Below are 25,510 nucleotides of genomic sequence, written 5' to 3'. Positions count from 1 at the left end.
CACAAACCCCCTGGAAATGGTCTCAAACCCTGGAGCTTCCAAGGTCGTGAGATAGAGAGCAGGACCGGGCCCCTAGTCAGGCATTCACAGTCCCAGGCAAGGTGAGGTGCCCTCACGGAGCCAACTGGGCAGATCTCAGCAGCCACCCCGTGCCACATCCATGGCAGACATCACTAATGAAACATGGAGCTCCATCCTGCTGAGAGCAGAGCCGTCCAGTGAAAATATAGTGCAACCTTCATGTCATTTTAGATTTTCTAGTAACTATGTTTAAAAAAAAATAAATTTTGGGGTGCCTGGGTGGCTCAGTTGGTTAAGCAACTGCCTTCGGCTCAGGTCATGATCCTGGAGTCCCAGGATCGAGTCCCGCATCCGGCTCCCTGCTCAGCAGGGAGTCTGCTTCTCCCTCTGACCCTCCCCCCTCTCATGTGCTCTCTCTCTCACTCTCTCTCAAATAAATAAAAAAATCTTTAAAAAAAATAAAATAAATTTTAACAATATATTTTTAGTTAATTCAATACAAAATGATAATCATTTCAAAAATAGTGTAAAAAATCAATATTATTATTTTTTTTTCCTCCAAATGAAGTCTTTGAAATCTATTGCACACTCGAATAGGTAGGTGCAGCATGTTTCAGTTCAGACCAGCCCCTCATAGCCACATGGGGCTCATAGCTGCTGCGTCGGACAGCGCGGCTCTCGGTTCTTACACTGCACTCTAGACCACCACTGCCCATCTCAGAGATGGAGCTCAAGTTAAAACTCGTGTCCACCACAAGCCACTGCTCCGATTGTCCTTCACCTCTTTTCAGGCTCAGGCCTTATCTCTGGGATTAGAAGGCCCTGGGAGGGGGGAATATATATTGGCACAGAGGTCATCCCCAGCCATGGGCAACTGGGCCCACTGCTTGAGGCAACACAGAGAAGTAATTAATGGCTCAGGCTTTGGAGTAGTACAGATCAGAGTTCAAATCCCAGCTCTTTTGTTTCCTAGCTCTACCACCTAAGGAGATTAACCTTACCTCTCTGAGCCTCAGTTTTCTTATCTGTAAAATGGAGATCACAATATTATTTGCTGCTTCTAGTCGTGAAGATTCACAGTTAATACAAATTGCCAGGTGCAAAGTAAGTGCACAGTATACAGTATTAATAGAAAGAAGGTAGGAGCCTTCCCTTTGTGTACAGGGGGTGCATGGTCTCCTTTGAAAAAGACCCAGGTGTGTTTTTGGAGGGAGAGAGCTGGCACAGGAGCCTGCTGACACCCTGATCCTGTCTTTTGCAGAGCCACCCCTCAGTGACGATCTACAACCTTCTTCAGCTGTGTCGAGCCCCACTCAGCCGGGTCCCGTCTTATACATGCCATCTGCTGCCGGAGACTCGGTGCCTGTGAGCCCCTCCAGCCCACATGCCCCTGACCTCAGCGCTGTACGTGCCTGTCCAGGGAGTGGGTGGGCACCATGCCTAGCCAGGAGTCAACACCTGCCTCTAATGCCCCCAGTTCCCTCCCAGCCTGTGCCTGGGGTGGGCCCTGGTGTTTTGCCTCAGGCCAAGGGGTTCTACTCTTTCTCTGCCCCAGGGTTTTTCTGTCAAAATCTGGTAGAGGGTGGTATACCCAGAGCCTGTGTGGGTCAGCCTGAATAGAGCTGGTAGAAGGGACACAAGCCTTCTGTCACACTCCCGCATAACTTCCTCCTGAGGTTCGGGGTCCCTGCATGGTAGTTGCTGCCCATTGACAGATGAAAATAGAACTGAGCCCCTTGCTGAAGAATCTCCCTCTGTGGAGGGGATGGAGGATGGGCCATGCCCCAGCCCACATTTTGCCCACAAAGCCACTCCCTTTCTTTTCTGCAGCTCCTCTGTAGAAACAGCAATCTAGGAAGCCCATCTAATCTCTGTGGCTCCCCCCCGGGCTCCATCAGGAAGCCCCCGAACCTGGAAGGCATTGTCTTCCCTGGGGAGTCTGGCCTCGCCCCTGGCAGCTATAAGAAGGCTCCTGGCTTTGAGAGGGAAGACCAGGTGGGAGCTGAGTACCTGAAAAATTTTAAATGCCAGGTAAGGGATGTAAGGGGAAGCCCAGTGACGTTAGCTTTCTCCCTGCATGGGTCAGGAGAAGCCCTGGAGGGCTGTCTTGGCCCAATGATGGGGAATATGACTGGGAGCTAGGAGGTCCCTGTCTTCAGCCTCTGCAACGCTAAGCAGAGGGAGTGAGGCCATCCCATTTTACAGGCGAAGACAGGAAGGTTAGCATAGCCAGGTACCTCACCCTGTGACGGAGCCAGTTAATAGAGGAGCAGGGACTCCTATCTCGGTCTTCTGACCCCATAGCTGGTCTTTCCCCTGCCCTGTGCCACCTTGATGGAGTGACAGGGCCTTGGGGAGCAGGGCAGAGGGTCTCTAATTGGTCTTACCTGAGGCTTGGAGTCACCAGGGAGAAGAGGAACAGCTCCCTTGGTTCCTAGGGTAGGGAAAGGAGTAAGGGTGGGGGTGGAGAGCAGGGTACGTGGTGCAGAGGGGAATTGCGTGACAGGTGCCGTCAGCCTTAGTGGGCCATGGCAGGTTGATGCTTGGGAGGACTCCTGGACTCAGGGGCCCTCCCTAGGACCATACTCATCTCCTGTTCTCTTGACTTTTCTCTCTCAGGCCAAGTTAAAACCCCACTCACTAGAGCCCAGGAGTCAAGAGCAGCCTCTGCTTCAGCCCAAACAGGTATATAGCTCTCAGCCCCGTGTCTCCCCTTCTGGCACTTGCTGTTGATAGGATAGGCCCAGAATCCCCGGCCTCAGGGAGTGGGGCCACTGCTTTCCCCACAAGCTGAGGGCAGGGCTAAAGTGGGGCCCCAGCCCCAAATCCAGAGAGGGTCTGGTCAAACCCTGGAACCTGTCACCTGCTGGACTCACTCATCAGTCAAAAACAATATTTCTTGAACGTCGTACTGTGCTAGGCCCTGGACTTAACTTCTCCCTTCCCCTACTGTAGGACTTAGGGTGAGTGGGCCCTGCAGCCTGCAAGGCACAGCTCTCCAACTCCAGCCTCTCAACAAGGTGTCAAGTGGGTGGGGTCCTGTCTGGGTATGGGGGCATCTGGATGAGAGCTGGAATGCACCATTTCCTTCTGCCCCTCCCAGCCCCCATCTCTAGCCCCTGGCCATGGCCTCCATGAGCAGGCATCCTATTGCTTCCTCCTCACTCTTTCGTTGCAGGACATGCTGGGCATCCTTCCCGTGGGCAGCCCCCTGACCTCAAGCATCTCTTCTAGTATCACCTCCAGCCTGGCAGCTACTCCCCCTAGCCCTGCAGGCACCAGCAGCGTCCCTGGCATGAATGCAAATGCTCTGCCCTTCTATCCCACCAGCGACACGGTAGAGTCAGTCATAGGTAATTAGGCCATTTCTGTTGCCAAGTCCAGGACTGGATCTGGAGTTAGAGAAACTAGGTCCCTGGAGTGAGATTCAAACCAGTAGACATTTATCTTGAGAGAGTCAGAGGGTGGGCACTCTGAGCCCTTTGAAAAGGGAAAATGAGTCCAAGGTGTGGCCCAAGACTAGCCCTTATAGGAAAGTAAGTAGCCCTTCAGTTTGCTCTGTTGTGCAAATTAGAAAGACATAACTCTTTCTCTGGACAAGTGCAGTCTCATTCCACGACAGGTGATTCAGCCCTCACTCATTTTTCTCACTAGGTATCCTTGTGTAGTGAACAGCCTGCACAACTGTCCTCAGAGTTCCTGGCCATTTGAAGCCACTGCCCTTCTCTCTCAGCAGTCATTTATGGGTGCTACTTTGTGCCAGATCGTGTTTTAAGCACTGGGATGTTAAGAGACGCAGACAGGGTGTTCCTGTTGTTCCCAGCTTCCCAGTCTAGTCCAGCAGAGGGCAGTGGATATTTGTCAAGCACCTACTATGCAGTAGCCACTGAGGGCCCAGAGGCTTGCTTGCCCCCCAGAGAACTCAGGGATGAGACATATGAGCTGTAACAGCAGGAGATAAGACCTCTGTCAGAGTCAGGAACCCTGCATTGGGTTCCTTGGAGGTATCAGTGAAGATTTCGGAAAAGTGCGCCATTTGAGCTGGACTTGGCGAGGCAGATAGCGCAGGGCGTCTGTGTTGGCAGAGCAGCAGCCCGACAGGCAGAGGCTCGAGAGCATGGGTCTAGTGGGACTGAGCGTGAAGAGGAGGCAGTAGAGGGCAGGTGGGTCCTGGGGGCGAGGCCTGGAACCTCAGGGTGGTGTGGCCTCTCAGGAGGCAAGGAGGCTCACACCCCAATCTGTCTGTCTCCAGAATCTGCCTTGGATGACCTGGACCTGAACGAGTTTGGGGTGGCCGCCCTAGAGAAGACTTTCGATAACAGCACAGTGCCCCACCCAGGCAGCATCACAATTGGTACTGGGCAGCGGGCGGGCAGCACTCGAGGGAGGGCTCGTAGGGGGTCCAACCTGGCCCAAGATGGGCACATGAGCTGCCCCCTGCTGGTGTGGCTCCGCATCGCTTGCCCTGCCCTTACTGGCCCTCCGGGGCCTCTCTTCCAGGTGGCAGTTTGCTGCAGAGTTCTGCGCCCGTGAACATCCCTGGTTCCTTGGGCAGTTCTGCTTCCTTCCACTCAGCATCCCCGTCCCCTCCTGTCAGCCTCTCCTCACATTTCCTGCAGCAGCCCCAGGGCCACCTGAGCCAGTCAGAAAACACATTTTTGGGGACCTCAGCATCACATGGATCTTTGGGTAAGAGAGCGTGTGTGTCTCTGAGACCTGGGGCAGGATCTGGGCTTTTGGAAAGTGCTTTGTCCACAGCCAGAGGCAATGCAGAATGAGGTTGAAGCAAGTGGCTTATGGCTTGGAGGTGGGTCAGGTCCCTGTCCCATGTTTCTCTTAGCTGGGTAAAACTAGACAAGCAACTTAGCCTCTCTTAGTTTCCTCTGCTTTAAAATTTGTATAATGGCAGCATCTTCCTTCTAAGACGGTGGCGAGGCTTAAATGAAATAACATGAGTGAAGTGCTGGGCACAGGGCCAGTGTGCAGTGAGAAGCAGTGGCCTCAAGTGCCAGGGCCTAGGTGCTGTTCATTCCAGTGTGCTGGTTCTGCCCAGTCGCCCAGAACTCTCGCAGGCGGGCTCACAACAGCCAGCTTCACCAGAGGCAAAGGGAAAAATCTGAATAGGCTCAAAGTGGCCTTCCTGGTAAACAGAGGCACCAGGCAGACCTAGCTGTAACCCCAGAGGCTGTTTGCTGAACACAGGTGTTAGAATGGTATGGACTGTGGGTTCTGGAGGGCACTTCAGTCATAGCCTCAGGCTCCACCTCTGCGGGCAGGGTTCCCTCTCATGGGCGGGCTGGTGTGAGTATTCACTGAGGTAACACGTAAAACAGCTCGGTACCCAAACCGCCGCCTCTACTCTTAGTTCCCCTCTCCTGGCAGCTGTTGGAGGAGAGAAGGAATAACCTCTGCTGAGGGTGCTGGGCTTCCTGATCACACTGAGCCTGAGCCTCTGAGCCACATTTGACATTCTGACCGGGTTGGGAGCTCCCTCATCTCACTCCAGAGATCAGGGCAACGTGTTGATTTCTTAGCATCTTTCCAGTTTTGGAGGTGGCTGTTCCATTTTATGTTGAGTCTGTCAGGTTTAGATGCTTTGTGTTACATTTGTCTGACTTGCTCGTATTCTGGAAGCATCTTGATTGTAGCCCTTCTCACTGGCTGCACATTCATTCACTCCTCCATGTAGTTACTGAGCAGAGTTATAGGTACACTGTGAGCTCAACAGTCCCTGCTGGTATGGAGCCATGGTCTAGTCGGGGAGGCAGAGGAGCACGGACATGAGAGTGTCCTTGGGACTGTCACTGTTGTGTGGAGGCAAAGGCCTGGGTTTGTGATTCAGAATAACAGAGGGGACCTGAGCGGGACGCAGTTGAGAGAGGAAGCGGCTCCTCTCCAAGAGAGGAAATGCTGCCTGAGTTCAGTGGAACAGAGGTCCATGGGAAGAGCTTGCTGCTGGGACGGTGTTAGTGTTGGCTCTGAGTTCCCACCTCTGAGACAGGGCACATAGGCTCATAGGTTGTTCACATCTCAGGCTCTCCACACAGGATGATGTCTCTCATATTTTGGGTGCACTGGTATTTCTTGGCAGGTTCTGGAACATCCTGGCTGGATTAGTGGAAAAGGGAGTGAGAAAGAAATTATTAGAATAAGTGTGGGCAGAATGAGGCCAGACGTGGGTATGGATGCCCCTCTAGAAGATAGGGGCTGCCCTAGGGGCCACAGAGTAGGGCACATGGTGGTAGTAAACATCTGTGGAAAGACTGAGCGAGCGTACAGTTGGAGGAGCACGCAGCTTAGCTCATCGGAAAGAGGAAAGCCTTTGGAGTCAGATGCTCTGACTGTATATTGGCTCCACTGTTTACTGTTTGTGTGATTTTTTTTTTTTTAAAGATTTATTTATTCATGGGGCACCTGGGTGGCTCTTTGGTTAAGCATCTGCCTTTGGCTCAGGTCATGATCTCAGGGTCCTGGGATCAAGCCCCCGCATTGTGCTCCCTACTCTGTGGGGTCTGCTTCTCCCTCTGCCCTTGAGCCCCGCTCATGCTCTCTCTCTCAAATAAATAAATCTGGGGAAAAAAATTTATTGTTTGAGAGAGAGAAAGAGGGTATGGAGGAAGGGGCAGAGGGAGAGAGAATCTCAAGCAGGCTCCCTGCTGAGTGCAGAGCCCCACATGGGGCTCGATCCCATGACCCTGAGATCATGAGCTGAGCCGATACCAAGAGTCAGACGCCCAAGCGACTGAGCCACCCAGATGCCCCTACTGTTTGTGTGATTCTTAGCAACACACTGTATGTTCGTTTCTTTATCATAAAACAAGGGGAATGAAGCCCGGGCTCCCTGAACTCCTCCTGTTCTAGCTGTGCCATCATCTGAGGCTCTGGCCTGTGTTTTTGCCCCTCCACCTCCTCCCAAGCCTTACAGAAGGTGCAAGAAGGCTCTCCTCCCTCTAGCCGAAAAGTCAGTTCACAATCATAAATTGCCTCCTTTACAGACTGCTCTTCCTGCAGTACTTCCCAAGCCTCCAAATCACCCTGTGAGGCAAATGATGGGATCCTCACTTTACAGATGAGGATGCTGAGCCTCAGAAGTTAAGTGCCAAACGTTGAGTAGCAGGTGGTACTGCAGTAGGTCTGATGCAACTGTGGGCCCTACACATCCCTGAGTTTCCCCAGCCTGACATTGCTGAAGCCTTGCACAGCTAGCCCCTTGAAGCCTCCCAGAGGGCTGGACAGGACCAGGGCCTGGGCGCAGGCCTGAAGCCCTCCGGAGCTCTAACGTTCTTCCCTTTCCCGAGGCAGGTCTGAACGGGATGAATAGCAGCATCTGGGAGCATTTTGCGTCTGGTAGCTTCTCCCCAGGCACTTCCCCTGCCTTCCTGTCGGGGCCAGGGGCCGCTGAGCTGGCCCGGCTGCGGCAAGAGCTTGAAGAAGCCAACGGCACCATCAAGCAATGGGAGGAGTCCTGGAAGCAGGCTAAGCAGGTACTGGGCCCCCGCACCCACTGCCCTTCCCAGGGCCGATTCCCATCCAGCCTGAGCCCATCTTACACAGAGCAGGCGCAGGGGTGGGAGGGCAGGGGTCCTGGAGGACAGAGCAGAAACTCAGTTTTATTCACTTTCTTCTCCCGTGGAGACACTTGCCTTGCCAATCAGGACCCTAGGGTGGCTGGTGCCCAGGCCCGGAATTCCCACTGTGAGTTGCTTATTTGGTTTGGCCGCACAGCACTGCTGGCCTCTCCCCAGAAGTCCTGATTTCCCAGGGCTCCAGGTCCAGGGTTCTAGGTTCTGAGACGGTTCCTCTGTCCAGCTGCAGCCTGGCTGCTCCTGCAGGTGCTCGCCAGCAGCATGCCCAGCTCTGCCTGGTGCTCCCCTGCTGTGTTGGGCTCAGCCCCCTTCCCTGCCTAGAGAGGGTCTCTTGCAGGCCCTGACACCTCTCTTCTCTGCAGGCAGTGCCCGCCTCCTCCCTTCCCAGACAGCTGACCCAGCTCCCCAGCAGGCCCTGCAGCCACAAGTGGCCCATGCAGGCTCCCAGAGAGGTGCTTGCAGGGGACACGGGGGCAGGGGGCCATCATGATGAGGCGCTGTGTGTTGGGCCCACAGGCTTGTGATGCCTGGAAGAAGGAGGCGGAGGAGGCCGGTGAGCGGGCCAGTGCAGCAGGTGCTGAGTGCGAGCTGGCCCGGGAGCAGCGGGACGCACTGGAGGGGCAGGTTAAGAAGCTACAGGAAGAACTGGAGCGGCTGCACTCGGGCCCCGACCTGCAGGCCCTGCCCACCTTCTCTGACCTGGAGGCCCTCTCGCTCTCCACCCTCTACTCCCTCCAGAAGCAGCTGCGCGCCCACCTGGAGCAAGTGGACAAGGTCAGCCCGGAGGTTCGGGGAGCGCTGGGTGGGGGCACGCGGCAGCCTTAGCCGGGCCTTGGACTCTGACGGGTCCGTGCCGCTCCAGGGACAGCCGTCTTCCGTCCGAGAGCCTCTGCCCAGCTGCTGGGCTGGCACAGGATGCTGCCTGCAGGTGGGGAGGTAGGAGGAAATTCACTCCTTGGGGAAGTGAGAAAGGTGGAGGTGGAGACGTACCAGTGCTCACCCCCCACGGTTCGGGCAGGGCTGACCCAAGCTACGTCACTGGGCCTGGGCCTTCAGTGGCATCAAGATGCTTGTCCTCCTGTGAGCGCTGCACATACCAGCACACGCTCCAGAACAGTTATGTCCCCTGAGCTACTTGGCATTCCTAGGTGCCCGGCTGAATGCCCGGGGAGCATGGCACAGCAGAAAAGTACGTTCCTTCTTTGACCAGGCATTTGTAGCCAGGCCTCACGGTTCTCATTTGGGGACTGAGGGTCACTGCAGGATCAAACGAGGCAGGGGCTTTGTGGGAGGGAGAGCCTGTCAGGGCGGGAGCTGTGGAGCAGCCCTGGGCCTCCCCTCTCCCCAGTGGGGCCGGAAGCAGACTTTGGGAGCCTCGAGGGCAGCAGCCTGAGCTCCAGCTTTGCTCTCTCACTTGTCGGCTGAGTCCTGTGAGCACGCTGCTGAGCTCTTTGCCTCAGTTTCCTTGCCCCAAGGGGACTGAAGTGAATGTGAAGAGGGGCCGGGCCAGTGACCACGGGATCCCTCTCCCTCCCCAGGCCGTGTTCCACATGCAGTCGGTGAAATGCCTTAAGTGTCAGGAGCAGAACCGAGCGGTGCTGCCATGCCAACACGCCGTGCTGTGTGAGCTCTGCGCCGAGGGCAGCGAGTGCCCCGTCTGCCAGCCCAGCCGGGCCCACACTCTCCAGTCGTGACCCTGCAGGCCTGGCCCCGGCCCGGCTCAGATCTTCTTTCCTAGGACTTTTTAAAGTATATATATATGTATGTATGTATGTATGTACGTATGTATGTATGTGTATATGATTCTGTATATGTATACATTTCTGTGCGCGTGCGGGTGTGCGTGGGCAGCAGTGTGTGAACAGTGTGTATCTGTACGTAGATATAGACACACACTTTAAAACAGACTTACCAAGCACTTTTTAAAAGAAAAAACTCTTTTGCAGCCCTCCCCTTGCCCATTCTGTCCTTTTCCATTGCAGAGACAAAGTCCCCTCATTGCCCACCGGCCTTTTGGCAGGGGATAGGTTTCTCTTTTTAATGTAGGAAAACTAACTAGTTTTAACTTCTTCCTGGGGCCCGAGCAGGAAGCTGGAAGGGGCCAAGGGGAGGGACCAAGCCTTCAGGGCAGGCCCTGTTCACTGCACCTCCCGAGGCCAGGGCCAGAGCCAGGGGTGTGGACATCGGGGGGACAGACCTGGTTCCCAGCCATGAGGCTTGAGAGGGGGGTGTGCCGGGGGTCTCAGCCAGCCTAGCTCCTAGGTTTTACCAAATGTGTATCTAGTCTGGGGCTGGCAGGCCAAAGCTGCAGGGGCCAGCCCCACTCCCAACCCTGGGCCCTTGAAGCTCCTTGAGGGGCAAGGCCCAGGAGTTCTACCCCTCAGGTTCCTGAGGCCAGGGGTCCACCTCAGTCCTCTCCCTCCGGGCCCCCAGAGCAACCTCCCTGGCCCCAGGACCACCTACCAGACTGGCACTGCCCTCTTCATAACCCCCCAGCTGCTGTCAGCTTCCTCCCTTTCCCCCCTACCCCCTCCGGCAGCTAGCAGGGCAATTGGTGGGGAGGAGCTGCAGACTGGGGACCAAGGTGGGGCTTAGGCCCTGCCCTCCTCACCGGGAGGGGCTCCGTGCGCATTCCTTGGTGCTCTCTGAGTGCAGCTGACGTCCTGCCCATTTGGAGCGGACGCGTGTGTACATGTGTGTGCGTGCCTGTCCAATGTATATTGTGTCTTAGCTTCCATTTTAAAAATTGTTCTGTACAGAAAGATGCAGTGGGGGCGGGAGGGCAGAGCGGGTGGAGGGAAGCCACCCTGCTCCCAGCGCTGGGGGTCTGGGGCGGGAGCAACAGGGCTGTGAAGGGTCTGGTCTGGCCCAGGCTCCCCCTTGGGCTCAGCACGAAAGGGCTTTCAATGAATTAAGTGAAAACTTTTTTTTACAAAAATGCAAAAATCAACAAAGCTCCAAACCTATTGGAAATAAAATATGAACTTAAAATGGTAGCTTGTTTACATGGGCGTGAGGGAGAGCAGGGCCCCAAATAAGGGCCTCTGAACTATCAGAAGAGTCAGCTTGGCCCTCCCAGCCTCGGCTCCAGCCCCACCTAGGCCACGGAAAGAGCTCAGGCCCCCACCCAAGGTGTGGCTCGGCGGCTAAAGCCACCTTCAAGCCCCCAGGTGGCTCCAAGCCCCTAGACAGAGCTCAAGTGCCCTCCGACCCAGGCCTGCTGGCACAAATGAGTTGGAGACCTTTAGCCCGGGAGGCCTCCTAGGCTTAGGACTCTTCAGGGATCCATTATCAGCTGGGACCTGTTTACTTGTTTTGTGAAAGACAACAGGTCCCTAGTTGTCTCCCAGAGAAACAGACACATACTGCCTTCTCATAAAAGCACTAGAAGGGAGGGAGGAGGAGGGTCTCAGCCTTTTTAGCCACCCCCCTTTCCCTGCTCTAAGTGGGCCTAGCAGGTGGCTGTGAGAAACGCACCTAGTGGGCTCTGTATGGGGCTCAGATTCAGAGCTGAAAGGAGCCTTGGAGGTGATCTCATCTGACTTCCGACTCCCATCATACTTGAGAGGTTAAGGGACTCAAACAGGGTCACACAGCTAGAATGACAACGTGGCCTTGGGCTCTGACCCCCAATACAGTGGCCACCTCCCCCCAGGCCAGGCTGGGACCCTGCTCCTCTAAGCCCTTGAATAGCCACTCAGCCTGCACTCCTGGGAGACGCCCCCCCACTCCCAGTGCTCCCCTTGGAGTGCCAGGCGGCAACCACAAACTGACATGCCTAGTAATGTTTTGTGCGAAGCCCTGCTTGTGCATCAGTTACTCCCACACGTGCTCTAGAACGTGAGGGAGTGAGGGGTGGGCCAGGCCCCCCCCCCCCAGGTCAGGGGCAGCTCAAGGTCTCATTGCCAGAGGGCTGAGGAGAGGGTTTGCGTGGCCTGACTATAAACTTCTGGGCCCCAGTGCAGGCCAACGGTATAGTTCCTTAGAGGACAATGAATTGTTTTCTTTTTTTATTTTTGCTAAGAAAGTTCCTAAGTGGCAGGTACCGTCTCAGGGAGGAGGTATCCTCAGTAGACACGGCTGGCCAAGCTGTCTTTTCTGCTTCTGCCCCTCCATGCCAGCCCCACTGCCTGCCAGCTTTCACCTCTTCCGAGCCAGAAGCTCCTTGGCTCTAGGCTCCTTAGCCTGGGCACTGGCAGCCACCTCAGGAGAGGAGCCAGGCTCCCTTCATTAGAGCTGCCGCCCTCCCCACCAGGGCAGCTGTAGCCTCGTCTCTGGCAGGGTCCCCTCCCTCCCTCCCCCAGGAGGCTTTGTGCCATAGCCCTGGCCCTAGTGAACCAAGGTAGGGGTGCTAAAGAACAGGCCCGTGGGAGCCTAACCTCCACCCCAGTGACTGGAAATAGGCGTGCCAGAAACAGGTGGCCGAGAGGTCTCTGCCAGAGCAGCTTCCCCCAAAGAGGGAAGCAGGGGCGGGAGCCGCAGACAGCCGCACCCTCCCCCTGGTGCTGAGATTCGGTAGAGAATGCTGAGGCCAGGGCTGAAGGCAGGAAGAAGGGAATATAAATACTAATAGGGTCCTGGCACCAGCACCATGGGTCCCTGCTCTGGCAGGAGGACCAGACGGGATCTTCATGCTGGGCCTTCCACACGCTGGGGTTCCCCAGGTTTGCAGGGCCCTTCTGGAGCATTAGGCCAGGCTGGAGGGCTTGCACTATGGTGGGGAGAACCCAGACCTTTCAGGAAAGCCCGTCCCTACCGGGCACCCAACCCCATCCCTAACCTCCACTGCTACTGGCACTTAAAACTCTACTGCCCTGGCCTTGGGGCATGCTGGGAGGCCTGCTTGGCTCGCTGCCGCCGCAGCCTCACAAACACCTGGGCCTCCCGGTCACCCTTCCGGCTCTCCAACAGCTGCAGGATGGGATCCCCTGTGAAGAGAGGCGTTTGGGGGTCAGACTGCGGCAGGGCGGGGGGCAGTGCCTGGGTAGTGGCAGGGGACACAGCACTGACCCATTCTCTAGCCATCCTGGAAACTAGTGATGGACACACACCAGCCAAGCTCACAAGACAGCCCGACGGATAAGATGAGACACATCAGCGCCTCTGGCATGACTGCGATTTGCACCGGAAGAGGCTGAGTGAGACGCGCCTCAGGTTGCAACTATTACCTCTTTACATGAGAACCTAAGGCTAGCTAGTTAACCTCTTTGTGCCTCGGTTTACTCATCTGTAAAACAGCAGTAATAGTATCTGACATGTTAGGTGGTTGTAGGATTGGGAGTTAATACGTATCAAGTGCTTAGGAGTGGCCCATAATAAGTGCTCAGACATGTCACCTATTATTATCCAGTCTGGAGAACACTTGGCCTGTGCCCCCCAGTCGGAGACCCAGCCTCTCTCCCCAGGTGAACATACTGGTGACCCCCCATCCCCGAAGAGTCATACCACACTTGGCCTAACAGATTTCACTTGTCTCTTGATGAGACCGAGATCTACTCAGCAACACAAGCCACCACCACGCTGACTCCACTGGCTCCCACCTCCAAGGAAGGGATTTCTCTGACCCCAGCTCCATTCGCGCCCCCAGGGGCCGCTGCCTGACCTTGACGGGCTGCCCCTCCCCTGCACCCCCAGTGCTGGGCCAGGTCCTGCACCCGAAGCCCCACAGCCTCTGCCCTGGGGCTCAGGCCTACCGTTGAGTGCAGGGTAGGTGAGGGGCAGGCGCGTCTGAGGCACCTCGCCAGGCTCCTCGGTCCCGGTCAGGCCCGGCACGGAGCGCAGGGGCAGAAAGGCCTCCCCTTCCAAGTCGTCAGCCCCCAGCGTGTCGTGGTCCAGCACTGTGAGCAGGAGGCACGCTCCGTCCCTCTGGCATGGCTCAGCAGGCACCAGGCTGAGGGGCGGACAGAGCGGGGCTCAGCTGCCCACCCCTACACGGTCCCTGGCGTCCCCCCCCCTACACACACAGTTCATCGCTGGTTCTTGGGGACAGGCCAGGGCTGACGGCAGACAGGTGGGGATTAGAATGGCAGTCAGTTCTCGGCCTGGCGTGTGCTCTGACAGACACCTCCTTTGACTTTAAACCAGGGGCCTGTGTTCCCCAGACCCTCCTGTCTCAGGGAACAGAGGACTTAGGAAGAGGACCATTCTCTGGAAGCAAGACTCTAAGTCCCAACAGGTGGGGGCCCTCTCCCCCACAGTCCCACTCCTCGTAGGGTCCCAGCAAACCCCCCTTCCAGGTGCCCCTCCCTGGAACCCAAATGCCTTCATCACAGGAGAGCTGTGGGAGGAGCAGGTCTGAGGGAAGTCCAGGGCTGGGGAAGGGTGGCGAGTGTAGGAACCCACTCACAATTCAAAGGTTTCATCAAACAGGGGGTGAAGGTCCTTCTTGTGCTTTTGGGTCTCCCGGGGGGCCAGCTCAGGGAACTCGTGCCTGGGCTCCAAGGTCAGCTGGACAAAGGGATCGCTGGAGCCTGGCAAGTGGGGAGGTCACCTGGGGAGGTGACGTTGCCAAGGATATCCCAGTTCCCCGCCCCCGCCGCTGTGCCCTGCTCGGCCGCATCGCCCCCTCCTGGCAACATGAAGGAAACGCACCCAGCGCTCCCTCTCTGGAGAGCAGACCGGCCAGGGACGCGGGGGGACGTGGGGGTGGGCCCAGTGAGGACACGGGCAGTGGCCGGCGCGCAGCCTGCACTCACCGTTGGAGTCCAGGGGCAGCAGGCTGGAGGCGCTGAGCAGTTCCACACGCAGCTTCTGCTCAGAGGTGCGGTAGGAAGCCTTGACTGTGACAGCCCCCAGCTCCTCAGAGGCAGTTTCCGCCTAGGGGGTGGAGCGCAGGGGCAGAGCGGGGCAGGATGCAGGCGGGGCCCCAGGGGCGCCGGGAGCCCCACGGAGGAAAAGAGCCTCACCTGCTGCTGGATGCGGCTGCAGAAGTACTTCTGGATGAGCTCCCGGCTGGAAGCGGCCTGCAGCTCCAGGTCCCTCTGCAGAGCCTGGGAACGAGGCACAGCTGAGAAGTCACCTGAACTGTCACACTCAACCCAGTCCAGTGACGCCCTTCAGAGGATTTGGTTCGGCCAATATCAATGTGATACGGAAAGCTCCGGGTGGGCTTCACAGGTGTGCCCCCCCCACAGTCTCACAGCTGCCCCCTCCCTGTGCTTAAAGAACCTTCTGCTTGGTTTAATTTTTGAAAAGGGGGGGGCCCACATTTTCTTTCTGTGCTGGGCCCTGTAAATTATGCAGCTGGTACTGGACACAGGTGAGCACAGAAAGGCAGGTTCCCCCCCCCAACCCCACCAGCTCACCAAAAGACCCCTACCTGGAAGGTGTCTGTGTGCAGTGCTGCGGGTGGTAGGCCACAGCCCTCTGCGTAGAAGCAGATCTCCAGATTCTAGGGATGAGACATCAGGAGGGTGAGACATCAGCACCCCCCCCACCCCGGGTTATTACTCGTTGTCACTGCTATCAGTACCTGCAATGCAATCTTCAGCCTGCTGGAGGCCAGGGGGCAGCTCCGCTGGGAGGCAGCCACCTCCATCAGCACGGTGAGCGTGTGGGTCCAGAGCAGGGTCAGGAGGCTGGGGTGAGGTGCAGAGGGATGCCAGTGGCAGGACAGGAGGACGGAAGAGAGGAAGCAGAGACGCTCTTGAGAGACCCAGGCCCACCCCCAGCTCCTCCCCACCCCACCCCACCCTCCACTTCCACCTGCTTCTCTGGTAAGGCTGGGACCAGGGCAGCAGGCAGGGGTGGAGGGAGGGAGGGCTGGTCTCCTGAGGGAAGGAGGACAAGGAGGGGGGTGGTGCAGATGGGGCCAGTCCCAACCAGTATGTTTCACAACGTAGCAAAGAACCTCCCTCAGTAGGACTATCAAACCCCAACAAACAAGGAGGGGCAGGGAGGCTGGTCCCCCAGTGACATAATCACGATTCAATATGGGGGTGGTCAAAATGAATAGGATTTCAACACAGATAAGCACCTACTACCCCTGGGGAGAATAAAGTGACAACCAAGCCACGTCCTAACTACCTGAAATAACTGAAATTTCACATGTCAAAGTAGAGTCAGGCAGTTCAGTACAAAAACAAAACAAAACAAAACTGGGTTGTGCAATTAGGAATGGGGAAGGTTGCATTAAAGGTAGTTAATGGATTCAGCATATTTGAGTGCTTACTAGGCACCAGACAACGTTCTAACGGCTTTTGAGACTATATGAGTCAAGTCCCTATAATGGAGATTTAACTCCGTTTTAGCTGAACAAATGGCATATTGTGGCCTGAGAAATAACAGCGGTGGGCTGCCCCGGCCCCGCCGCGCCACTGGGAGTGGACCTCTGGGGGGAGGGGCAGCAGTCTCAGAGCCCAGTTCCCGTGGGGAGGACCCAGGGTCATCATTGTGCAGCTCATTACCGACCACTTCCTTTGCACAGGCGCTGCGCTCGGCACCCCATGTGACTCACTTGATCCTCATTAGAGGCCAGAACTATGATCATCTGCATGGAAAACTTGAGTAATCTGCTCAATCCACCCACCGAGCAGCAGCAAAACTAGAGTCTGAATCCAGGTGGGCCAGAGCCCACATCCTTGACGTCTAGTCCTGCTGCCTGGTGTGCTGGGCCCCTGCTTTAAGAGAGACCCTAACAAGAAGTCCCCCTGGATCCTGGGAGAGGAACATCAATTGCCTGTAATGTTAGGAGGGACAGACAGCCCAGGGCTAAGGGAGAAAAGGTAGGCAGCTTTCTGCTCCGCCTAAAGGGAAACGGGCAGGTGTGTGAGGTAGTGAGCTCCCTGTCCCTAGGGGTGAGCATTTAAGCAGAGGCGGGTTGCATCCTCCCGTGAAAATGGCTGAGGCCGGGAAAGAGGGGCAGGTCAGGGGGAGGTGGCGCCACAGGGTGGGAGGGTGCTGCACACCTGCTGAAGTTCTCCTGCACCAAGTTGGTATTCAGGTAGCAGAGCTTCACCTCCAGAAACTTCATCAGGGGCAGAATGGCCTGGGGAGAGGAATGGGTGGCAAGTCTGGCTCTGGCCCATTCCCATGCCCTGACTCGGAAGAGGAAACAGGGCCACGAACTTTTGCCTGCCTCATTCGGAACGTGCGCCAGAGCTGAGCCCTGCCCACAGTCGGCTCCGGCCACACCGGTCTCCTCCAGAGTGCGGGGTCCTGCCGCAGGGCCCTGGCCCTGGCCGTGCCCTCCCCTAGAAATCCTCAGGGCTCCTTCTCTTGCTTCCTTGAGGTCTTGACTCAGCTGTCACCCCCTGAGGAAGGCCTTCTCTAGCCACTGTCTAAAAATATCTTTTAAAAAAACACAAATATGGATATAAATATCTTCATTTTCTCTAGTACTCACTAACGCGTCATGTGTGCACACACACACACGTTTAATTCTAGTCACAGCTACGGTTCTAGCTCTCCTTCCAACTCCCCTACCAGAATGTGAGCTCCAGGAAGGCAGGGAGTTTTGTAAGTTTTGCTCATTGATCCATACCCCCATGCCTAAATCTATGCCCGTGACAGAGCGCTTACATAAGCTGCTGAATTACTGAGTGACCTTCTCCCAGACAACCAAAGGTACACATCACTCTCTCTGCCCCCGGACAGATGAGGATGCTGAAGTCAGCTGGCTTGTAGAAACAGGGAGTTCAGAAGGATGCACACCCAGATCGGTTTGGCTGCAAAGGCTAAGCCCTCCCCCACTGCAGTCCCCACGCGGATGCTGGGAGAGCCCATGGAATGACCCACCCCTTCCCCCTTAGCATCCAAGCAGGAAACTGAGGCCCAGAAGGGAACATTTCCTGCCCACGTCTGGGGGACTTATCTCTGACACCCCCCAGCCTTCCACCCCCTGCCACTCTAAGCCCCTTTGGCAAAGGTGAGCAGGGAGGGCCACTCACATCCTCAGGCAGGACAGACTCCTTGACGCCCACGAGTTTCTGGATGTGCTTGGCAATGCCCACCTCCAGCTGGAGACACAAAACAGTAGGAGGGAGGCCAGGGCATGAGTACAGGGGACAGGGTGAAGCCTCCTGGAGCCTGAGTTTAGGTTTAGGAAGGGGTAGGGGCTGGACATCAGCCCGAGTCCTACTGGAGGCGCTTCAGGACAAGGATGGGCAGGGCGGGGTCCCTGTGAATTGGACAAGGTACCTGCTCGGCCAGGGTGCGGACGCCTGTGCGGATCTCATGGCCCAGCCCAGCCAGCGCACCCTGCAGTTGGGCGTGCAGCGTGTTCTGCAGCTGGCCCTGCTCCAGCACGGCCCCTACTCGCTGTTCCAGAGCCTCCCAGGCCAGCTGAGTGGGCAGCTTGCCGATCACCAGCCGCAGCTGCTCCATGTCATTCACCACCACGCACAGCTGAGGGCAGGCATGGGCACAGGGATGCAGAGCTGCTGGAGTCTGCCAGCACCGGCAATCCCTAACCCCACCCCCGGCCCGACATCCAGCTCTGGCCCTTACCATGTTGGCTGCCTGGCCCTGGTCCTTCTGGCCTGCAGAGAGCTCACGGGCCCGGGCCTTTATAAGGCTGCAGTATACCAGAGCCAGCCGACAGGTGTCCTGGGGTGGGGAGAGGATGATCAATGCAGCGGGAGCCCGATGGGGGGGCACTGGGGGGAGGCATGGAAATCTCAGTGACTTGGGGACTTAAGACCTAGGCTTTCGGAGGCTGCTAGGGCAACAGCTTGGGGGAAACAGGGCAAGTCAAATGAGGCTGTCCTAGAAAGGTGGGGAAGGACACGGGAAGACGCCGCACCTCCACAAACTTGACGGTGATCATGAAGGCCTCCTCTGGGTCCGGCCAGTCCAGCTGCCGGGCAGTATGGCTGATCTGGGCGAAGCAGGTGGACAGATCCACAGCTGATGTGCTATGCTTGGTCAGTTCACTCAGGGGCACCAGCTGGGGGATGGGGGAGGGTGCAGAAAAGAGGGCTCAGGGCTCGCCAGATTGGTGCCCCTCCCTCCCTCCTTCCTTCCCCAGGCATTCAGAGCTTCTACCACCAGCAAGCGGGGGTGGGGGTGGGGGGGGCAAGGGGCTACAAGGGGTCGGAGCAAGGCTCCACCCAGACCCCCAGGCTGCAAAGATCAGTCTGTGAAGGAAAGCCACACTGAAAACCAAGGATATCAGGAGGCAGCGTTGTACGCACAGCTGGCCTCAAGAGCTGGTCGCCAACTTCTGCGCATCCTAGAGGCCCCAGCAGAGCCCCCTAGCCCCACCCCCAAAGCCGGGCCCCGCCCCACTGCAGGCCCCGCCCCCACCTCGTCCATCTGCACAGCGCGCTGCACCCGCGCCAGGGCCACACTGTAAGTCTTCTGCAGCCAGGAGGGGATGGCGGGCCGGAACCAGCGGTGAAAGCCATCCAGGGCCAGGACTCCATCTCTGGGGAGAGCTGGGGCTCAGCCTGGGGAATGCCGGGGCTAGCGCAGACCCTCCTTGACCCTCCTCTCTCTCTTGTGCCGACAGCCTGCTGCCCACCTCTCTGCAGGGCCCGGGCCCAGCTGGCAGAGCTCCTTGAGGCTGACATAGAGCTGGAATAGACTCTCGCCCATCTCTGGGGACACGGGGCTGCCTGCCACCACCGCCGTGTGGTCCTGCACCCGCTTGGCCACCTGCAAAGGGAAGGCATGCGGACAGGGCTCCCGAGTCAGGGTGGAGGGCAAAGCCTGGAGACCCGGGGCGGGGGGGGGGGGGGGGGGGGGCTGGGCAGAGACTCACCAGCCATTGCAGCTCCAGGAAAGCCATGGAGAAGAGGTCGACCTTGAGGGTGCTGCAAGGAAGGCCACAGGGGTGACCTGGGAGCACACCCGGGGCCCTTCTGGTCCCCATTCTGAGCCCCTGCCATGCTACCTTCCCACCCAGCCACCTGCTCACTTCTGGAAGATCTTGTTCCACGTGTGCTGGCACTGGTGTAGGTCACCTATGATGTCCTGTACCAGGCTCAGCAGGGCTTTGCCCGCCTCCAGCATGCCCTGGCAGGGACAGAGGTGCGCTGAGCAGGGCTGCAGGGGGTGAGCACCCCACCCCGCCTCCCCCCTCCTTCCCTGCCCAAGCCCCCTCACCTGCACCATGGGCTGATGGTGCTGTTGCTTCAGGTGGAACCACTCGACCGTGCCAGTCTGCGGGCAAAGAGGTGGTGAGCGGGGAGGGGTGCCAGGCTCGGGCCCAAGCCCTCCTCGTCCCCAGGGGGAGTCCCGTACCCTCAGCGTCTCGGTCACCAGGCGGGGCAGTGGGGCGCTGTCAGGGCACAGCTCTCTGAAGGCCTTCATCTTGCACATCTGTACCAGGACCCTGCGGAGACAGACAGCTGCGTCCAGGACGCCGCCTGCCCAAGGCCTCCACTCACAGCTGCAGCAGGCTTCGCCAGCAGGGGCCCCAGCTCTTCCTTGTTCCCTTGCCCACTGAGGAAGGGGGAGCGCAAGCCGCTGACCTGAGCAGAGACTGCAGCCGGGCCGGGGAGTCGGGCACAGAGAGGGGGAAAACCGACCGGAACTTGCGGAGGAGTGAGAGGCCGTAGGCCAGCAGCTTGCTGAACGAGGCGGTCAGCTCCTCCAGCTGCGGGGCCACACAGAGTCAGGGGCTGCGTCACAGGGGCCCCGGGCGGCCGTCCGGCTCCCAGAGCCCCGCCTGCCCGACACTCCTCCTTCCACCGCAGCCCACCTGTTCCCCCTTGAGCCGGCCCTGGATCCACTGGTACTCGATGCTGGTGATGGGGTGCAGGAGGCAGCTGCTCGGGAACTCCAGGCTCTGGTAGAGGCGGCTATAAGCCAGCCACTGCCTGCGACACACGAAGCCCCCAGCGCGGCCTGCGACACACGAAGCCCCCAGCGCGGCCTGGGGCCTCGCCCCTCCCGCCGCCCGCCCGCCCGCCCTGCCCCAGACCTCCTGCCGGCCCTCATCAGCCTAGTCAAGGTGCTTTTCAAACAGGTAAATGAATCATCTCCCTGTCCGCTTGGGATACTTGTGATTTAAAAATTCAGGATTTCTTGCTCCTTTTGAAAAAATCAGATGTGGAGACTTGAGCCTTCATGCACACGTGGCAAACGTCCGCTGGGACTCCCGTTTAGATAGTTCAGGGGACACCTCGTGGAGGTGACGACCAAGCTGAGACCCGAGTGGGGCAGTGATGGAGGACGGCGGGGAGAGGGCTGCCCAGTCCCTCCCAGGACACAGCGCTCACCCGAACTACATGCTTGGGCCCTGAGGGCGCACTGGGCCCTCACTGTGGGTGCCAGCTCCTGCATCTGGCCCCGCCTGCATCCCCCCCCCGCCTCCCTGGGGATACCCACCTGCCCGCGGTCCTACAAGCTGCCCTTGTCCCTCACCTCCGTCCGCCCCCTTCTCAAATGCCAAGTGTCCGCCGTGGCCCCGGGCCACACCCACTCTCATTCCACCTGGCGTGCCCCCCGCTCCACACGCCTCACCTGCACTCGAACATGTTCCCACAACCTATTAGGGCCCGGGGGACGTGACAAGCCCTCGACACAGATTTGGTAATGCTGGCGCACAAATCCGTAGACCCCAGAGCGCTGGAGCTGGGCCACAAGGCTGTCATCTGGGGCAGGGGTAGCAAATTCAAATGCCCAGAAGGATTCAGAGGGTGTCAGGGAGTGACTGGGCTGATGGCAGCCGTGAGGGGCGGGGGAAGCCAGGCTCTCTGCTGCGACCCCCTGCTAGCCCAGGAGAACGAATGCACTTGGGGTACACGGGAAGCTGGAGATGTGACTCTGTATGGAAAATCTCCAGATTTTTAAGAGTTGGCACCAGACTCAAAACTTGAACACACACAGTTGGGGCCAAACAGAAATCTCTCGAGGGTTAGACTTTGGCCTGCCAGCTTGTAGGGCAGGCAGGGAGGCAGAGGCTGGTACCTCCCAGGCGACCCTCCCAGGTGCACTCACGCCAAGGACTGGTGGAAGTCAGATAGGTCCTTCTGCGTGGCATGGAGAAAGAGGATGGTGGCAGCCTGGGGACTCAGCGACCCGTCCCAGGAGGTACTGCCTGCCTGAGGGCACAGGTAGAAGGGTGTTAGGAGCTGGCCGGTAGGCTCCACGTGCCTCCCCCAGCCCTGGGAGGGCAGTACCTGGTGCCGGGTGACCTCATGGGACACCAGCTGCTGGAGCAGGTGGAGGTGCACCGTATAGCTGGGCTGGGAGCGGCTGGCTGCCGGGGCTCTCTGCAATGGGGCCGGCATGGCGGTGAGGAGGGGACCCCATCCCTAGCACAGTCCATCTGCCCAACCCAGGCAGGCCACTGGAAGACCCCTGCTCCTGGCCCCAGACCTACCCGCTTGTGAATGAGCTGGAACTGGAGGTGGCACTGACCGCGGTCTGGGTAGGTCTCGGTGCAGGGCTCCAGAGGGTACCACTGGTCCTCCCGGCAGCGCAGGTCCTGCGGGGGCCAGGCAGGCGGGAGGGGCCACGCCCACGGGCAGCGTAAGCCTCACACGGTTGGGGGCAGAGGAGGCGACGGGAGGCCGACCCCAGGCTCAGCTTGATGTGGACCCGGAGCCCCTCCCTGGAACCCCACACGAATCCCTGTTTCCTGACCCCGCTCACCTGTAGCCTCACAACCACGTTCCCCAGAAAATCGTCCTGGCCTTTGTCCTTCCGTGCCTCCTTAAAGATCCTGTTCCAGGCAGGGGCCATGAGGGGGGAGGGCCAAGACACTGGAGGGGTCAGGCTGGGACCCGTCCCCTCCTGTGGCCCCCTGGGCCTGGACAGAGCCTGTGGCCCAGCAACCGATTCGCATGCATGGGGAGGGCAGCCCACACTCCTTCCCCCTGGAACCTGTTCCCGGGGCATTCACCTTCGCAGCCCGTGCAGATCTGTGAGCTCCCCGAGCTTCTGCCTGACAGACTCCACGGTATCCATATCCCTGCGGGGGCGGCAAAGGTTTGAGCAGGAGGCAGAGAGGGTGTCCTGGGAGCCCTTGACCTCTTTGGGAGGAGGGTCCACCACCCCGAACCCCCTCTCTTCTCTCCCTGACCCCTACGGGCAGCGCATGCCCCTCACCACATGTCCAGATGGAAGCTCGAGTTGCTTATGTCCTCAAACTCCCTATGGGGAGAAAAGGGCCTGGCTGAGGGCCTTGGAGGGCCGGACCCCGGCCAGAGCCTGTCCCCAGAAGCTCCCACCCCCACTTACCCACTGCCCCGTCGGAGCCCCTCCTTGCAAACTCCTCCTCCCTCCCCTAAGGTAAAGCTTCGGCCCACCCCCCACAGCAACCCAGCACACGTGGTGTTTGTGCCTCCTCGTCGGTCTCGGGCCTAGGGAGCAGGCCCCTCCTCCAGTCTAGCCAAGTCCCCTCCCCTGAGCCAGGAAGTCCCGCTGATCTCCTTGAGGGGATAGGGGCTGGGGCAGGGCCACGTACAGGATGAAGGTCTCCTCCCAGACTGGATTGAGTGTCTGGGCGATGACCTGGGTGCGGTGGGTCTGCTCCTCCGGGATGGTGTGCTTCACCACGGCCTTCTGCCGATGGCGGGACCCAGGGCTGCCCCCCTGCACGCCCACCCCCTGCTCGATGCCCAGCAAGCAGTAGGGGTCACTGAATCCTGGGGAGGAGGGAAAGGGCAAGGCTGCCAGGGGGTTGGCAGGGCTCCCTGGGAGACTCCCTCATCACCCCAATCCCGGGGGCAGAGTCCCCCCCCAACCCAGACTCAAAGGCCCTGGGGCCCGCAGCACCCGGGGCGGGGGCGGGGGGGGGGACATCTGGGAGCGGGGAGTTCTGAGTTCCAGCTGAGTTCTGGGACGGACTGATGGGGAGGAGGAGGAGCTGGGAAGAGGACCCTCAGGGCCCCTCACCTCCTACTCACCGCTGACATCTTTGCCCAGAATGCCCTTAGCTTGTTTCACAGTTGCCTTCAGACAAAATACTGGCTTCTAGAAGGACAGAAGGGTGAGCCTGAGTCCTAGAGGGAGCTGGGCTTCTCAGCCCCTGTCCTAGCCCAGGATGGTTCCCGGAGCAGGGTTACCTCAAGCTTCTGGACCTGCTGCAGCATCTGCTGGTGCTCCTCGGGCTCCATGTGGAAGGCCTGGTAGGGTAGGAGTGTAGGAGGCTAGGGGCGCAGGGTGGGGGCGGCTGGGCGGGGAAGAGAGGACTCCTGGGTCCGGGCTGCAGGATGGCGGGCGGAGTGGGGGCTGCACTCACCTCCTGCAGGTACTGCAGCAGCTCAGAGGCCTCCCGCACATGGCTGGGCTCAGGCTGACCCAGGCGGTGCAGGACAGTGTAGAGAGCTTCCTCGTAGAGCAGGGCCCGCTGAGACGACAGCAGGGTCACCTCAGGAACCCCGGTCTGCCCACTGCAAGGTGAGCTCCCCCAGCCACCCTGGCACCAACACTGCACGGCCAAAACTGGGACAGGGCGCCCACAGTGTGTGGGGGGTGGGGGTTCGGCCTAGAAGTGCCCCCCTCCCCTGCTGTTGCCGTCAGCCTTGGCCAGTAGCCGAGGAGTGTGTTCCCAGCACCCCACTGCCTCCCCCAGTACTCCGATTCTTACCTCCTCAGGGGAGAGGTGGTGGGATGGAGGCTCGAGCTGAGGAGTAAAGTGAAAAGACAAGGTGTCCCCAAGGCCTGCACCAGGGCTCAGACAGCATTAACGGCTCTCAGAGCAGGCCCGGCCAGGGCTGCGGGGTCCCTGGTTCCCGGCCTCCAACCCACCAGTGCCGCACACCTGTTCCCACAGCAGGCCTCCGGGGAGTCCAGCCCCTGGGCCACCCTCCTCATCCCCTGGCCTGCCGTGGCTGAGGTCCATTGGCACTCAGCCGCCCCAGCAGCGTGAGCTCGCTGCACCCGTGGCCCCAACCTCCCTTCCTTCCCCAGAGGAAGCAGCTCTGCTTATCTGGCGGCCACGCTCGGCACCCCCGCGGCGGAAGTGAGGCCCAGCAGTGGAGGTGGGAGACTGGGGGGGTCATGCCAAGCAGGCCTGGGGGCTGCTCAGCTGGTCCCCAAGCCGGCCGGCCCACAGCAGGGACACTCCCTGTCTAGTGGAGCCGGTGTCTTTGGAGCTGGAAGACCAGAGGCTACGGTGGGCAGGGGGCCCCTCCAGAGGGAGGGGGCTAAGAGAGGCTCCGACCCCAGACCTGAGACCCAGGATGGCCCAGAGAACACATGGCGGACCCCAGCCTGCCAACCCAGAAGGCCCTGCCCAGGTGCCACAAGAGGCAGGAAAGGGAACCACACCCTCAGCCCCAGCCCACGAGAGGTAGAGCCCCACACCCAGAGACCTTAAGAGCCCCACCCTGGCCACTCTTCCTCCCCACTGAGGTCATTCCTACCTCCTGAGCGGTTTGGGCCAGGGGATCCTGCAGATCTCTGACCCTGCGGCGCCTTATCTTGATGGCCTGGCGGAGGAGGGGAGGGCGCCGCTGGGGGTGGGAGAGGGGTGTCGCCATGGGGGCCGCTCTGCCCTTCCCCTCCACCGAGCTGCAGCCGCGGGGTGAAGATAGTGAAGCCACAGGATTATGCAAAGCGCACCCGGTGCCTCCCCGCGCCAGGGAGGTGGGGGGGGCAGGCGGGTGGGGGGAGGTTCCGGTCAGGGTTTCACCACCTCAGAGGCCTACACCTTCCTCTGGCTGGCCGCCTGGGCCAGCCTGGGAGGAACTCTATCAGGCTGGAGGCAGGTGGACCTGGTGGGCGGGTCTGGCCCCACCCCGCCCTCCCACAGAGGCCCTGGTGCATGTTGGGGGGGGTATCCAGTGCTCCCCAGCAGGGGGCGTCAGGGCCAGCCCCACACCACGGGTGTGCCCAGCTGGGCCAGGGACCAGGGGGAGAGCTGCCCTGGGTTGGTGGGGTTGCCACTCACAGACTTCCCTGAACGGACGGAGACCTAGGGTGGGGGTGGGCAGGGCACGGGATGGAGGCTCGAGAGGCATCTCCGCAGCAGGCGGCCAACTGCTCGGCCTGCTCCACCCCACAGGTGA

At 59.2% G+C, this 25,510-nt stretch overlaps 2 protein-coding genes across 10 annotated transcripts in view; one reads left to right on the top strand and one right to left on the bottom strand.

Moving 5' to 3' along the window:
- Positions 1-10,598, top strand: part of UNK (unk zinc finger) — a 33,169-nt gene extending 22,571 nt beyond the window's left edge. For all 5 annotated transcript variants that reach the window (XM_028112596.2, XM_028112591.2, XM_088028146.1 and 2 more), the window contains 9 exons: positions 1,283-1,425; positions 1,852-2,052; positions 2,641-2,706; positions 3,200-3,374; positions 4,274-4,375; positions 4,522-4,710; positions 7,324-7,505; positions 8,124-8,381; positions 9,146-10,598. In XM_028112596.2, the coding sequence (XP_027968397.1) occupies positions 1,283-1,425; positions 1,852-2,052; positions 2,641-2,706; positions 3,200-3,374; positions 4,274-4,375; positions 4,522-4,710; positions 7,324-7,505; positions 8,124-8,381; positions 9,146-9,301 (1,472 nt within the window). In that variant the 3' untranslated portion in view covers positions 9,302-10,598. The remainder of the gene's footprint in view (positions 1-1,282; positions 1,426-1,851; positions 2,053-2,640; positions 2,707-3,199; positions 3,375-4,273; positions 4,376-4,521; positions 4,711-7,323; positions 7,506-8,123; positions 8,382-9,145) is intronic.
- Positions 3,443-25,050, bottom strand: UNC13D (unc-13 homolog D). 5 transcript variants are annotated; one of them, XM_088028145.1, is made up of 33 exons: positions 24,866-25,050; positions 24,088-24,123; positions 23,740-23,847; positions 23,564-23,623; positions 23,405-23,471; positions 22,963-23,143; positions 22,605-22,649; positions 22,399-22,467; positions 22,149-22,218; positions 21,877-21,981; positions 21,674-21,766; positions 21,492-21,595; positions 20,251-20,368; positions 20,021-20,145; positions 19,791-19,881; positions 19,653-19,709; positions 19,465-19,562; positions 19,309-19,360; positions 19,069-19,202; positions 18,852-18,972; positions 18,349-18,492; positions 18,054-18,152; positions 17,745-17,951; positions 17,495-17,563; positions 16,514-16,593; positions 15,079-15,184; positions 14,926-14,997; positions 14,513-14,596; positions 14,303-14,423; positions 13,954-14,077; positions 13,301-13,497; positions 8,364-12,535; positions 3,443-6,129 (listed from the first exon to the last, which is right to left on the bottom strand). In XM_088028145.1, exons 1-32 carry the CDS (start codon positions 24,980-24,982, stop codon positions 12,414-12,416), a joined length of 3,276 nt encoding a protein of 1,091 aa, XP_087884271.1. In that variant the 5' UTR covers positions 24,983-25,050; the 3' UTR covers positions 3,443-6,129; positions 8,364-12,413. The 5 variants fall into 5 exon arrangements, with proteins under 5 accessions (XP_087884271.1, XP_027968388.1, XP_027968390.1 ...); XM_028112587.2 differs by having other exon boundaries at positions 3,443-6,125; positions 24,866-25,048; XM_028112589.2 differs by lacking the exon at positions 24,866-25,050 and adding an exon at positions 24,671-24,715.
- Positions 25,051-25,510: the final 460 nt, after the last annotated feature.

Source organism: Eumetopias jubatus, unplaced genomic scaffold (assembly GCF_037043125.1).
Source record: "Eumetopias jubatus isolate StellerSeaLion01/CBP00866 unplaced genomic scaffold, mEumJub1_p1.0 scaffold_10, whole genome shotgun sequence".
Classification (NCBI taxonomy): Eukaryota; Metazoa; Chordata; class Mammalia; order Carnivora; family Otariidae; genus Eumetopias; species Eumetopias jubatus.
This window is presented reverse-complemented; position numbering and strand designations above follow the sequence as displayed.